Source organism: Ammospiza nelsoni, chromosome 10 (assembly GCF_027579445.1).
Source record: "Ammospiza nelsoni isolate bAmmNel1 chromosome 10, bAmmNel1.pri, whole genome shotgun sequence".
Lineage (NCBI taxonomy): Eukaryota > Metazoa > Chordata > Aves > Passeriformes > Passerellidae > Ammospiza > Ammospiza nelsoni.
The window spans coordinates 23,629,423-23,645,577 of record NC_080642.1 but is presented as its reverse complement, the minus strand read 5'-3'; the positions used below and the strand labels follow the sequence as shown (position 1 = coordinate 23,645,577).

The window sequence follows — 16,155 nt, the reverse complement described above, 5'->3', positions numbered from 1 at the left end:
CCTGAAAAAGGGATCACAGCCAGGAAACCCAAGAAAATCTGCTCTTAGTAATTTTTTCTTCTCTTAGTAAGAAAAAATCAAAATTAAAATAAAGAGAGAAATGAACCTACAAAGAATTGTGATTTAGAAATGCTTTAATTACCTCAGAGTAACTTGCACTTCATTTCAGACAAGTGATTTTTAGCTGCATGCATTCAATGAAAACCAGCGGAAGGTCAAGCAGCCAAAACCCCAAGCACATCATGGAGCTGGTGACAGCATTCATGGGTCTAAAGCAGTGAGGGTCCATGAGTAAAGTTCATCTAACCCCCAGGAAATTAATGCCACACCAGTATTACCCCTTAAGCACATGGCAGTCCTTAGGGTGGGACTGCTCTTCTGCCCTTTCTCATTTGCTTTGGCACTGCTTTGTTCTGTCTGCCTGGTTCTTGGAGAATGTTCTGATTGTGGTAGGAGCAGATAAGGAATGAAGAATTGGAGAATCACAGTCAGTCCACAGTGAAATCTCGCTTGAAGGAGCCATGCCCTGATTTCTGGGTACCAGTCAGACCCCTAAGCAGGAAAGCAGCCAAGCTCAGTGCACAGACATTCCACCAGCCTCTCCAGGACCCCAGCAGCATGTTCAGCAGGAAAACCTTGATCTTTCTGGGACTCCTTGAGCCAGGATAATGATTCTGAAACAGATGCTGCTTCCCAAAGGCTGAGGGGGAGGCAGGAAGATGTTCTGAAAGCCTTCATGCTGAGGCCACAAACAACCAAGTGTAGAAACCCCTGGTGGGCTCCTCCATGTGGCAACACTAAAATGCACATTTGACCTCAGGCTCCACACTTTGTTTCAGACATGGAAAAGAGGAATACTAAAATGCACATTTGACCTCAGGCTCCACACTTTGTTTCAGACATGGAAAAAAGGAAAATCTCTTCCATTAGTTTGCTCAGACCAGTAAGCAATCCTTAGTGGAGAGTGCCCTCTGCTATGTGCATGTTCAGTGCTTTCCTGAGACCTGCTTTTGATTTGGACCCTGTGCACCTGTTATTTAAATTAAGAAATCATGTTTCTCCCTGACATCACTCCAGCAAGGCACCTCCACAGCACATTGAACTGATTATCCCTCCCTTCTCCCTTGTGCTGCTCCACCCAGAACCACCAGCACTCCTGGAGCTCTGGGGTGGCCAGCACAGCCCTGGTGGCACAGCAGGACAGGGGACAGGCAGTGCTGGCTCTGCTCAGTCCACATTTGGAAAAGCCAGGGGTGGGCAGGGGATGGCAGCCCCAGAGACACAGCAGCCAGGCTGGCACAGCCCTTGCTGCTCAGCTCATGTTTTGGCACCTGGGATAGTGATTTAGAACAAACTTTCCAAATGGAAGCCAAGAGCCCTGCCAACAAATGACACTGACACTTTTCATCCCAGCTGGGGTTTGTTTCTGTCAGGGAAGGCACAGCAGGTCTGTTACAACAAGGGGGAAGCTCCCAGTCAGCTTTAGACCCCGAGCAGGTACAGCCAAACCACAGCTGCTTCTTGGGGAATGCAAATGTTTAGATTTCCCGACATATCTAAGGCAAACCAGATCAGAAAGAGTAAATTTGATTATTGCAGCTTGAAACTGAAAATGCAATGCTTTAGCCAAATACAATTTTGGGCTGCTCCAAATGGTAACAGATATATTTTTTCCCAAACTTCAAAACTCAGATTAGTAGATTAAAACCAAGTCTTCTCTGAGCAGAAGTCTGAAAGCCTTTCTCTGAGAGCTGTGCTTTCAATTCCTTTTTCTGAAGCCCTAGTCTGTTTTGGGAAGCCAGTGGTTTTTCTACATATACTTTGTTCTCTTGCCTTCACCCTCATTTCACCACCCCTTTTAACCACCCATGTAAAAAGAGAAGGAGGACTGCAGTTCTCAAAGCTGGATCTTGTTGGGAGCTGCAGGGAGGGAATATTTTCACCACCATCACACGGCAACCATGTAACCCCCTGGGTGTGACCGTGTTCACAGGGGTCTGAGGACGAGGGAAGAGACATAGATCTGACTCCATGTTTCTGAAGGCTTGATTTATTATTTTATTATATATATTACATTAAAACTATACTAAAAGAATAGAAGAAAAAGTTCTCATCAGAAGGCTAGCTAAGCTAAGAATAGAAAGGAAAGAATGATAATAAAGGCAGCTGTCCCAGACTCTCTGAGCCAGCTGACTGTGATTGGCCATTAATTAGCAACAACCACATCAGACCAATCCCAGATGCACCTGTTGCATTCCACAGCAGCAGATAATCATTGTTTACATTTTGCTCCTGAGGTCTCAGCTTCTCAGGAGGAAAAATCTTAAGAAAAGGATTTTTCATGTCTGCAACACCTGGATACTGCTCCCCAAATATCACCCAACAAGCCCCTGCTTCTAAAAACATCACCCCAGCCTTCCAGTTCCCACTTTTTTGTGTTTCCTCATGGAAGGCCAATGGAGCAGGAGCACAGGACATTCATGTTTGAGATTGGATTAGAGGGATGGGGCACCTCTCCTACAATGACAGCCTGAGTGAACTGCAGTTGTCCCTGCAGAAGGGAAGGGTTCAGGGTGATCTAATTACAGCCTTCCAGTAACTGAGAGGAACCCACCAAAACAAATGGAATTATTGCCGAGAGCATGGAGTGACAGCACAAGGAGAGCAGATTCAAACTCAGAGTAGGCTTAGATTTGATATTAGAAATTCTCTGCTGTGAGGGTGGTGAGGCCCTGGCACAGGTTACCCAGAGAAGTTATGGATGTTCCATCCTTGGAAGCGTTCAAAGCCAGGCTGGACAGGGCTTGGAGCAACCTGGTCTAGTGGAAGGTGTCCTGGGTTGGAACAAGATGATCTTTAGGGTCCCTTCCAACCCAAACCATTCCATGATTTCACCCTCTGAGAGACTCCAGGACAAGCCATGTGGAGCCCAGCCATGCAGCATTCTGCAGACAGACAGACAGACAGACAGATGTGCTCTGGGGAGGACAGACACAAGCTCTGAGCTGGAGCACTAGAGAATGATCTGAATTTGGGCAGCATGCCAGGGATGGCTACACAGTTCTGGAATAGAGGGATCTAATCCCTCCCTTTGGAGCAAGACCAAATCCACCTGGGGATGCAAACTTTACCCTCTGTCACAGACAACTTTTATGCAAAATCCTTTCCTCAGGATTTTTCCTCCTGAGAAGCTGGGAGGCCTCAGGAACAAAATGTAAACAATGATTATCTGCTGCTGTGGAATGCAACAGGTGCATCTGGGATTGGTCTGGTGTGGTTGTTTCTAATTAATGGCCAATCACAGTCAGCTGGCTCAGACTCTCTGTCCCAGACACAAGCCTTTGTTATCATTCTTTCTTTTTCTATTCTTAGCCAGCCTTCTGATGAAATCCTTTCTTCTATTCTTTTAGTGTAGTTTTAATATAATATATATCATAAAATAATAAATCAAGCCTTCTGAAACATGGAGTCAGATCCTTGTCTCTTCCCTCATCCTCAGACCCCTGTGAGCACCATCACAACCCTCATCTTTGAGCCTTTCTCAGCCACAAAGAATAACTTCCCCACATCAGTAACAACAAAACACTGCTCAAGAATTAACACCCCAAAACAGGGGAACACTGATAAACAGAGGGTTAAGGACCAGAGCTCCCCTCCACCTGAAAAATTAAGATATATTCAGACTTGCTCTGGAAATGCCATGTCTATTTGCAAGACTTAAAATTTTGATCAATGTCTTCTGATTTCAGCAGCCCAATTGCCACCTCACCTACACACCTGCAGTGCAGTGAACTGCCTACCACCAGCAAAATCTAGGGTGAATGTTTTATTTAAGCTAGGAGCAAATGCTCCACATGGCTTCAGGTTGCTCTTCCATGCTGCCTTTCCACAACAATGCAGTTTCCCACTAGCAGTCCTGCAACTTGACTGCTGCTCTGAGTTTGATCACTTGAAAACTGATTTTTCTGCATACTCTCATCTTCCACTACATTGCAAATCTGTGAATTTATTATTTTGCCTTCCTGACCATGGAATTTTATACCCCCACACTCTGTTTGCTCCTTCTTCACAATACTCAAACCTATAAAGGAGGAAGAAACCTATTCTTAGGGCTCAAATAGCAAGTTATAATCCTTAATGAGTCACCACATCTGGAATTCACTTCATTCATTCCAGGTGCACGGGACCCAAATTTAGTTTAGATTCATTTACACCAACAAGCTTATTGCTCTGGGACCAGTGCAAAAGCACAGAGCATCGTTTCAGAGAAGAACAAACACAGCAGTTGTCATGTGAGTGTTACTGCAAAGAGGAAGGCCCTAAGAACAGGATAATGCTGTATTTTAGCAAGGAAGAGCTAGGTTTTCCATTAGGAAAAAAACCTCTGCAGCAGGGTAATTAAGCACTGGAACAAACAGACAAAAAAGGCTGTGATCTTCTCTCACTGATTTAAACAGTTTATTCTGGCCACAAGCAGAGGGAATGGACCAGATGATCACTTCAGCTCTCTTTCAGTACTATTTTCTGTTATTATAATCTTTCAGCAGCTCTCAGCAGTGTATTTTTCTAATTACATCCAGTTTTCAACAGATTAGTCTCCCTTTATTCCCATTTCCTAGCACAAACACCCAGAGCAAGCTGTTCCTGGACACCAGCTCCTTTGGCACTATGCTGCTGCACCTTTTGTGAGGATTTGGCCCTTAAGATCTCTCAAGAGTAGAGCTTTAATTTCACAGCACGGATCTTGCTCATTTTACTCCATATTTACCGAGAACAAAGGGAAGACTATGCAAATGCCCTGCTACTTAGACCTGAACAAAGTGGAAGCAAACATGTAGATGTGAATGGGAGACATAATGGTAGGGGGAAAAAAGCAGCCCTTTTCAAAAGTGAAATGACTTTGTCAGGGTCCCTTTGCACTACGTGCATGGATGATTTGTGACAAAACAAAAAAGCGCTAGCCTAGCACGTCACCCATGTCAGAGATTAGAGCACTTCAAAACCTTCAGCAGTTCAAGCACTTGCTGGAACTTGAAAGGCTTTCTTAGGCAGGGCTGAGCTTCTTTACGGCTTTTACACGACTTTGATGTGCACCTAAGAGTGAGGAATCTTAATCTGAAAGTTTTCTATGGAAACACCCATTTTGTATAATAAATCAGAAAATCTCATCACCCTGATTAATGTTGAGTCAAAAGTTTGAAAATGTTTTGTTGACAAAAATTAAAGATTCATTGTTTTGATACCCTGAATTTCCTAGCACTCTGGGTACTTTCAAAAGCTTCTACAATAATGGCAGTGGTGTGATGTTTCTGACTATTGACAAAGTATGGTGTGCAAAGAAGGAGGTGCTTATGCAAGTGTCACTTTCTCCCCCATTCTCACTCCCTCTTTAAAGCAAAGATTTCAAGTTTTCCTTGAAGTTGAGGGATCTGGGGACACACAATCAGTTTCTCCTGTGTTACAAAACTTCTTCTCTGAGTGCAAACATGGATGTGTAAACATCAGCTTCATTTCCCCCCCTCACTCCACACCCTTAACCCCTAGGAGCATTAATGGGAATTATGCATGCATAACGAGCACAGAATGCTCCCCTTATGAATAGGGGCCTTGTTGGGACAATGAATACATTTAACCATTAACATCTAGGGATGTGCCCAACTATCCAATTTAACTAGCTGCCAAACAAAGCCACCATGACCTATCTGATATTGTCAGGTTTGCCACTGCAGCTCTCTGAAATTTGTCTCTCATTTGTTTCTGCAGGAGGTGACAGCTCTTTGTCACAGGGATGGGCTCCAGAGCCCTGGCACATCCACCATGGGATGGGAGAACTCTGCAGAGGCACAGACCATGACCCCAGAAAGCAAGGAGTGGCATCAGAAGACCAAAAAAATCTCTATATATAATTTAAGTACATATATATATGCTGGCCATCAGTATTAATAGACACTCAGAGCAGAGAAAGGCAGAATGTGGCACAGAATCACATAAAGTAGGCTGAGAATTACATTTCAAAAGAAAACAGTGGAAAGACAACTTCTAGGGGAATAATTTTGTCCTCTGCAGGTCTGAAATTCCTGTGCAATTACCTGGCTACACTTGGTCTTTATTTCTGTATTTTAGCCATCAAAATGCAAGCCAGAACCAGAGGATATGTATCAATGATACTCTCCTGAGACTTCCGAGTCCACAAAATAAATGTAATGGTATCATCTGTGATACTCAAAATTCCTCCATTGTCTTAATTTCTTTCTGTATTCTTCCAGCTTGTGCTGTGAAATTCCACAAATTGAAAATTTACTCATTATTCATGCATGTATGAATACACTAAGAAGGCAATTAATAACTCTCCTTTAAAACTGATGTACTGAAAAGACTAAAATAGATAGATTTATTCTCCTGCAAGTGCATGCATAGCGCGCCTCAGTAAGAAAAGGCAAGGTTGTGACTGCTCCATCATAAATCATTTGTGCGACTCTGCTGAGCTGCTCGGTGCTGTACAATGGCCCAGAGCCCCAGGAGGGTCCAGGACAGGCAAGGAACCCATAGAACTCATCTGCCAGACTGCCAGGGTCAGCCCTCGGGCAGCACCTTGGACAGAAGTGAGCACTGCTGGCCCAGAGGGCTCCTGTGGCTGCCACCGCACCGAGCTGTGGAGCCTCATCTGCCACCAGACACCAGCACTGGAGCCAGTGCTGAATGGGATGGAATTAGCAGAGCCACCTGAGCTTCACTCCACACCCTGAAACAGGGAGGCTAAACTTTGTTTTTAGGTTCCTCTGCAGGGTGGTCTGACGGAGCAGTGCTGCTGCAGCAGCTCAGGCACAACGGGCTCATCCTGCCATCATCAGCGTCGCCATAAAGGATATTTATCTGCTGGAAGGGACTAAATGCAGCCACAGAAGTGTCAGAGCAGGATGGCACAGTCCTGCTATGGCTACTCCACACACAGCACAGGCAGCTCCCTGTCCAGACCAGGCTCAGGCATCAGCACACCTGGATCTACAGATCACTGCGTCAGCAAAGGCACAAAACAGGGAAAAAACCTTGGGGAAAACACACAAAACCTTATCCTCATCCATCTGTGCTATGGAATCCTGTGCACCCAGCTCTTAGCTTGAAGCTCTGGTTACTTTTGTGCATCCAAACAGAAATATTTTGTGTTTTGCCATCAAATAATATACTGCCTCAAAACACTAAATCTCACTGCTCGGTGGAAGATTTAAACAGGCTTGCCTCCCTGTCTAATTCTATCCTTAGGATAAATCATTAAATATTAGCTAGATGCTTTCTTTCACCCACTTGTGCTGCTCAGAAGTTCCTTGTATGTGAACAAAGCAAACACCTTTAAATATATCTTCATGGGTATGAGGATGAAGCTATCAGCTTCAATGCTGATACCTAATCAATAGATTGATACACTCCATATAAATTTTGTCACAGGCCTGGCTGCTGAGAATTGACTCTGATCCATCAAAATTTTTATTTTCCCCTAGAAGCAAAAGCTATGCTCTAAACTGGTATGTGATGAGTATGCATCTGAACTATTATTAAACATATGCCACTTTATCATGTCATTTTATGCTTTCATGGGACAAAGATTCAATTACAAAGACTTTACAGTATTTGGAACTGGTTTTATACCATTTAAAAGCAAAACCATTTCACCACCCCAGGTGCATTTTACACCATATCCTTGCTTTTTACAGATCCTCAGGCTATGACATTTTTCATTATTAATCCTTATGAAACCTCTTCTTTATTTTGATGTATTTATTTTATTGATTTATATAGCAATTATCGTGCCAACTTCGTTTCCACTTACCACATTAGTGCCTTTTCATCAGCACTGCCCTTTGGTTAAGATCTGTCTGCTCAGACCTGCCACACTAGCATGGGGGTGTGAGAACATTATTTTTCTATTATTTTTCTATTATTTTCTCATAACAATTGGGTAGCAAAACTTCAGTGGCACATAAGGTATTCCAGAGGCAGCTTTTGGGAGCTACCAGTATTTTAGCATGAGTCATTTCCTACTAAGCTTTTTTCCCCATCCCAAGGTCCAGTTCAACTCCAGAATCACCAGATCTTGAGCAGTCCATTAATAATAAAAATAATTACACACTCTTTTCAGCAGAGATTTCTCAGAGAATGAATAGACCATGTGAATTGGGGCAATACTTGACTCAGTCTGACAAGAAGATTGTGTGCTGGGGGAGAGCAGGTTCTCTGCTGCCTCTTGGATACCTTCCCAAGACATTTACAGGAAAGGCTGATCTGAGTAACTAAGTCATTTTTCTTCTCACCTGGACCAAATGCTCAAGCAAGCCATCAAGGACAATGATCCTGGGGCTCGTGGATTTGAAAACTACAGGTTTCCATATGGCAGTGGAACAGCAATTCCATCTTTATGAGGCATTAAGGAAGTTTAAACACATTTTTTCTGCCTATAGATTACTCCCAAGAGGGCATTACAGAGGGGGCAGCTGGTCCTGTGTCAAACAGAAATTTAAGACATGGGAAAAGAAGGGGGAAAAAGATGTTACTGCTGGTGAGACCTTGCCTGTACCCACAGGCATGACCAGCTTCAGGTTAACACTTCTGGTGACAGCCTGAGCCTGAAGAGTGCTACAAAACCCTGAAAAGATTAATGAAGGAAGGATCCTTTCTCCAGAGGAGCTGCAGGCTGCAAAAGCAAAGCTTGCCTTCTACTCAGAACAGCTATTTCAGCAGGCACAGACCACAGCCCCTGGCTGGGAGAGAGAAGTGAAGGAAAGACAGCTTTCAGGTTCAGCTTCCAGCTCAGAAACCAACGTAACTTCTCGCCTTTTTCCTCACCTAAGGAAAGAATTAAGTGAAAGTCAGCCTGAAGAGAAGGTGTAGCTCAGTGATAATTTTTCTAGCTGCAATCTATCACCTTTTCATGGGGGGTATTCAGCAATAAAGTTACTCACAGCAATATATCATTATATAGCCTGTAGACAGGGAAACTGAGGCACAACTGTTCTCAGAAAGAAACAAAGATGGGCACAGAATGCCTCTCACACTGCACCAGCCCACCCCCTCTGTGATATAAATCACCAAGAAGACTCTGTGTGTTCATAAATAAGCGAATCCCAAGTGTAACAGGAAAAACACCTCCACTCAACAAGCTGCAAGGTAATGCCAAGGACATTTCAAACTTGGGTAACAACCAGGTTTGCCAAAAAGAAACAGGAACCCCATGGAAACAGGACTAATTTTTGTGCCTTTTTTCACAATTGTAACCATCCTATAAAGTTTCTCTGCATAAACAGAACTGTGCTCATCCAGCAATGTTTGCTCCCAGATGGATCCTTCACCCACCGTGCTGAAGGCAGTCCCACAAACCACACGTGCAGGTGGACAGAATATCCAAGAGGATTTTAGTCTCTCATTCTGATGGTGGTAAAAGCCCAGAGCCAATACAGCGAGTCCACATCTCCCCTGACACAGAGCAGATACTGACAGAATGTTACTGTGAGCAAAATGCCTTCCTGCACTACACCTTCACCACGGGAACCTCGCTGCTCTCATTAGGGAGGCAGAACAGCTGAGCAGGAATAAAAGAAAAACAGGAGAATAAAGCGTGGCATGACCCACTTCATAGGAAAATGGGCAATTTAATAGATATTCTTGGACATGTACGATATAGGGATCCAGCTCAGGCTCCTTTCTCAACACACATGGGAGCTGTGCCACAGACTGAGGTGGGAAAAGATCCAGGCTAATGCCGGCACCACACACAGCAAGGGGCTTCTGCTGGGAATCTAGGACTTGTCTGTATTATTCAGAAAGTGAAACAGTTTTAATGCATAAATTGTTAATGCATGTCCAGCTCTACAATGGGACATTCAATATATACACAGAAATGAACACTCCTGCTGATTTAAGGTGCAGGATGACACCAGAAAATAAAGCAGCTTTTACTAGAACAAAACCTGCCCTTCAGAAGCAAGTTCCACAGCACAACCTGGGCATCTTCTTCACTCTTTATAAACCAGTAGTACAACAAGAAAAAGCTAATCATCCCTTTGGTAGTTTTCTACAAGATGATTATTTAAATGGTAAAGAGCTCCAAAATTCTTTCACAAATGACATATTTTCCATGCTCACTAGAAACCAGCCCAGCTCTTCTCTCTTACTTACCATATGTTTACAGACTGGGGTTATTGCATGCTCAGACACTGGTCAACCAGCCAGAAGGAGAACTGAGCATATGTGAATGCAGGATGTTCTTGTGGTTGCTTACATGATTACCCAAGGAATCACAAGAGGACTTTTATTGTACTTGCAGGGAGCCCCATGGCAGGGAGGAATGATGAATCTGACTCCATGTTCTCAGAAGGCGAATTCATTATTTTATGATACTATATTGTATTAAAGAATGCTATACTAAACTATACCAAAGAATACAGAAAATATACTTATAGAAGGCTAAAAAGATAATAATGAATGCTTGTGACTCTTTCCAGACACAGCTTGGCCCTGATTGGCCAAAGAGTGAAAACAACTCCCAGCAGAATCCAATGGAACAATCACCTGTGGGTGAACAATCTCCAAACACATTCCACATGAGCACAACACAGGGAAAGCAAATCAGGTAATTATTATTTCCCTTTTTCTCTGAGGCTTCTCAGCTTCCCAGTAGAAAAATCCTAGGTGAAGGGATTTTTCAGAAAATGTGAATGTGACAGACTTTTATTCTGGTTCTGCTACCATTCACTGCCTGACTGTGGTCACGTCACATCACAGACTCCACTTGGGTTCATCCAGTTGTCCCCTGAGAGCTTGGAGAGCAGTGACAGGCAGGCACCACCACTCTCCATGTCCCAGAAAAACCTGGGAGTGTCCAGAACTCCTCCCCAGCCCGTGCCAGGGCTCACTGGGGGCTGTAACACAAGCCAGGGCTGGCAGGGCAGCACGGGCACACTGCAGCCCCCGCCCGGGAGCCATTCCAGACGGGGCAGCACGCGTCAGGTTGGAGCCATCCAGACTGCCTGGAACCACAGGCTTAGTGCCCTGGCAGGATTAACACAGCCCTGCACCCCTGGAGGCTGCTTAGAATCCTCTCTCATCAAAATGTCAACCAAGGAGCTCCCTCAGAAACATCCCAGCTCAGTCTGTGATCATCAAAGTACGTGATCAGGGACACATTACCTCATTGCTCAGTCTGGGGAAGGCACAAAAAGCCTTTCCTGTGGATCACAGCCAAGGCAGGAGTACCTTTACCTGACTTTACCTTTTTAAGATACCTATAGTATCTTAAAATACTGAAAAGGTACCTTTACCTTTTCATTATTTTAAGATACTGTATAATATAGTATCATAAAATAATGAATTAGCCTTCTGAGAACATGGAGTCAGATTCATCATCCCTTCCTGCCATGGGGTTCCCTGCAAATACAATAAAAGTCCTCTTGTGATTCTTTGGGTAATCTTTGCTACTGGCAGCAAATTACCCTTGAAACATTCCATTTGTACCAAAAAAGGTACCAGAGAGAAGCACAGATTCCACCAGAGGAGGAGTCTCACAGACCAAGCAGATCTGCTGTTTGCAGCTTGGATGTCTTACCCATCCCATACCCAAACATGTCCTTAGCCCTGCACTCATCCATGGACTAGACTTCAGAGAAGAAAAATAACTCATGTCTTTTGGGGGAAGCTGTGGAAGAGAAATTTAAAAGAAAACTCCTGCTCATGTCTAAGAGCTCATTCAGGTAAAGATTTTCAGGCAGATTCACATCACACCTTACGAACAAAAGCCCTTTTTTTTCCTTTCCTTAGGAGTCTTCCTCCTTCCCTTGCCACTCCATTTTACCCAGGAGGCTGGCAGGTCCTGCCCAAACTCCCCACCTCACTTCAGGCCGTGCTGCCAGCACTCAGCAATCCCAGGAACCTGGCTGCAGACCAGGAGAGCACAGGGCAGCGGCTCCCAGCCCACCAGTCCCTATGAGGTTATATTCCAGATCCACCTGCTGACAGCTCCAGCACAGCTAATGCCACAGGAGAGGGTAGGCTACTGATTCTCCCAAGCATTTCATTTGATTCCAGGTGAAATGGGTGCCACCCGTAAGAGGAGACAGAAAATGTACACCTGTCTGTCTGTCAGTCCCTCTCCAGGCACTGGGCTGGGCCTCTCTCCCTGACTGAGCTACTGGTTTTCCTGAAGGAAAGGAATCCAATAATCATTAAGACTTTAACCTCTGCCAGATTTGTTGTATTAGCCTATAAATACTGGCTTGAGATTAGCCAAGGGCTTTCAACACTTTGGTGACTAAAAATATCTAATACACAGACAACAGGACCGCAGAAGTTTCATTTTTTTTAGAGAAAAGCCCAAACCAACATGCAGGTGATGAGGAGCACCCAGGGCACGGCAGGTCTGGCCCATGTGAGCAGAAGTGAGCAGTAATAAGAGCTCCTGGCACTGCACCCAGGGCTCAGTTCAGCCCAGCACGCTGCTCCCCAGCTGCCCACCACTCTCCCACTGTAGCTGACACCCAGCATCTCCAGGGGATGTGCTTCAACATTTGTGTGGCATTAAAATGCATCATAAAATCAGCCCCAATGTCAGGAGAAATGTGTGTCTATTAAGATATACTCACTGATAACAGCTGCCCAGGAAGATGCTGGAGAACACTTCAGTGTTTAATTAAAAAAGGGCACAAGACAGGAGGCATTAGTGCCCAGCAGGGATCATCAAAGCACACCAGCTTTGGTGCAGCAGAGTGATACTCAAGCAACAGGGAAGATCAATATGCACCACTTGTTCTCAGCTCCGCTCCAAACCTCTTCAAAGGAAATCTTTATGAGCTAGAATTTAAAAGCATTATTACCCTCCCTCACCTTGTCTCTTGCCATTTCTTTTCTGGGAGCTTGCTGTTCAACAGGGAAGTTGGATAGGACACAAGAAGACAATGAAGGCTTGTCCACAGCAGTAGGGTGGGAACTAAATGAGCTTTTAAAGTCCCTCCCAACCCAAACCATTCCGTGATTCTGTGATTCTCTTCAGCATGACAGGACCTATATCTTCCTTCTGAATGCACACAACTTTTTGCGAAAGTTTCCTCTACAGCACTAGAGTTTTATAGATAATGTAAATCCCTCAATTTAAAGTTGGAGGAACTTCTTCCAGGAAGAGCTCAGGAGAGAGGGTTAAGCATCCAGCAGAATGGATGAAAAGCCTTGTTTTGCCTCTCCAGAACAACCACCATCTGATGCTTCTATCAGCACAGAACAGTAAAACCAGGCTTCAAAATGCCATTCCTGCAAATCTCTTCTTGCCAGAAAATGACAAATGATTCCTCCTCCACAGGTAACTCTACACCCCAGTGTCATCTCAACTACCTCATGCAAAGTGAAGATCACTAGCACTCTGCAATCGATTACAGCTGCAAGAGATCAGCCCAGTGGCCTATCAAATGTAATCCCCAAGACAGAAACCCGTGCCAGAAAACATATCCAAAACTCATCTAAGACAAGGAGTCTTTCCATCAAACTCCACAGGGTTTGAATAGAAGTGCTCTCAAAAAAAAAAAGTAAAAATAATAAAACAACAACCCAAATTGAAACTTGTACCACCACACACCTCTAGGCAATTGCAGTGCCATGACGTAGCTAGAAATTGTGTTAGGAGATTGATATTCTCTTTTTTATTTCAATGCCTGCAAACATTGCCTTTAAACAGATTCACTGAAGTATTTAGACTGGAAAACATGTAAAAGTGAGGAATGTGACTTCATTATCTAGATATATGATACATTCACAAGAGTTTAATTACGAAGTGCTTCATCCCCTTACCAGGTTAGTTGTAGAATACGCAATAAAAAAAGTCTATTCTTATTATCTATGCGTTACTTTCCCCTTTCATTGCTGCCAGGCAATGTTGCCGAACTCTGAAAAGGCAAAACGGAACAACACTCTGCTCATCAACTTTCCCAAGTGCTGCAGACTTACTGCTTAACTAAGCAAAAGCCAAGTTCTGCTGGCTGTATCCCTCCAAGGTGTCACAACTGCCTTTCCCTATGACAGCGCTCCCGAATTCATCCACAAGATAACTCTTCCCGGGGCAGAACTTACAGTGAATTCTGAGTTCCCGTGTCAGAATTACAGTGAATTCACCCCCCGTCTGATGACCCCACACCTGCCCGGCAAAACAAACCTGCCAAAAACTACCGGGCAAAACAAACCTGCCAAAAACTGCCCGGCACTGCCTGCCTCTTGCCAAGGGAGCCTTGCCGCGGGGAGCGTTCTGCCCCGGCACTCGGCACAGGGATTGCAGCGGTGCGATCGCGGGATGGAGCCCCGCTCCTGGCGGTGGGCACCGGTGTGCAGCACCACCTGCACGGTGCAGGAGCAGCAGTCCTATCGCTCTTCCTTCCCGGGAAATGCTGAGTTCTTTCAGCCAGCGGCGTGCCCGGTGCGCTCCCCAGCCCGCAGGGAGGGAAGCGGTGCCGGCCGGAGGGAGCCGGGGCAGCAGCGGCACCGCGGGACCCCGGCTGAGGCGAGCGCGGCTGAGGCGAGCCCGGCCCCCGCCCCGCGCCCCGCAACCCTCCCGCGGCGGAGCGGCCACCCGCGGGTACCCCGGTACTGACCGGCCGTGGGCACGTCGGGGACCAGCTTGAGGGGCCCGATCTGCCGCAGCTGGAACGCCGTCCGCACTTCGTGGCAGCTGGGGGACCTGCCCGCCGCCACCGCCGCGCCGCACAGCCCCGCCGCCAGCAGCCACAGCCCCAGGACGGCGCGGCTCCCGCCGGCGGCCATCTCGCACCCCGGCCACGGCTGCGGGCGGCCCGAGCGCTGCGGGGCGCGGGCCCTCAGCCGGTCCCGGCGGCGGCAGCGCTGCCCCCGCCCGCCGCCCGCGCTCCTCCTCGGCGGGAGCGGCCGCCGCCCCTCCCCGCCCCTCCCAGTGGGGCCCGAGGGGCGCCACCGCCCCCCGAGCGCGGCGGGGGCAGGGCCGGGAACGGGCCGGGAGCCCTGGCAGCCCCGGCCGGGTATGGGGCGCGGGGCCGAGAGCTCAGGCAGCCCGGGCAGTCCCGGCAGGGACCGGCCCCGCGGGACGGCCGCGCTGAAGTTTGCGCTGAGCATCGCTGCCGTCCCTGCAGAGCCGGCCAGGGCAGGGCGAGGGACCGGCGGTGCCCGGAGAAGGGATCTGCGCGCTCTCGGCGTTGGGCTGCTCAGAACAGGTACGGGAGCAAACCGAGCACGAGGAATAAAGGGAATAAAGCCCCAAGCACCGCAGGTTGCACACTCGTTCACGGTGTGCTTCGATCCTGAAATTCCTAGCAGATGACACGGAACGGTCTTCGTGAGACTAGTGTTAACTCCAACCAACAGTCCCTGCAGAGAATAGAAACTTTACCCCAGGAAACGCATCTTTATACACCAAATGCAGGTATAAATTGCTCATTTGTACCGAAGCCGGCAGCGGTTCCATCCTGTGTGGTTCGGGGGGCATAGCCGCCTCCTGGGGATCACACCACCTTCAGAGAGGTGGTCTGCGATCTTTCCACTGCCCTCAGCAAGCTCCGGTGTCAGCTGCTTTACCACACGTTTGAGAGCTATGCTCAACACCTATGAACATTTTCCATTTCACGAAAACATTCAATTTCCAGAGAAGCCAGACCCAAGCAGTCTCCCACAAAGAGTCCCATTTGCACAGTACCTCTCAGGCATATGGAGCACGTTACCAGCTACAAGAATGACTATTGTTTGGGGCCGTTATGTCTGATTTCTTGAAGGTTACTTGCAACCCTCAAGATGCTTCTAATGTGCTTCTGGAGCAGCAGGGGAGCCCACCTGCAGCTAATTTAACCATTATACATTCCCATAGGTCGTAATGCGAGGCTGAACTCAAGTGCTGAAGTTGCCTAAGTTGTATTTTAATAGCTAGAAGCACAAATCCTTTCGGCAATTTACTTGTATTAACTTTGTTCCTATCAAGACAACAAGAGATTAATTTGCCCTCTTTTTGAGAATAAAAACCACAAGCAATTTGATGTAGACCATTTAACTCATGAACTAAAAGAAAAAACAAACTGGAAGAACAGACCAGCTGTATAATCAAGCTTCTTAATTCAAAAGTAGAGAACAAGTCACCTTGAAAACCCTCTGCTCACCCAGTTTGGAGCTGCA

The 16,155-nt window shown here is 46.4% G+C and overlaps 1 protein-coding gene across 2 annotated transcripts in view; it reads right to left on the bottom strand.

Moving 5' to 3' along the window:
• LOC132077535 (glypican-5-like) overlaps positions 1 to 14,837 on the bottom strand; it is a 369,893-nt gene extending 355,056 nt beyond the window's left edge. For both annotated transcript variants that reach the window (XM_059479307.1, XM_059479308.1), the window contains exon 1: positions 14,616 to 14,837. In XM_059479307.1, the coding sequence (XP_059335290.1) occupies positions 14,616 to 14,784 (169 nt within the window). In that variant the 5' untranslated portion in view covers positions 14,785 to 14,837. The remainder of the gene's footprint in view (positions 1 to 14,615) is intronic.
• Positions 14,838 to 16,155: the final 1,318 nt, after the last annotated feature.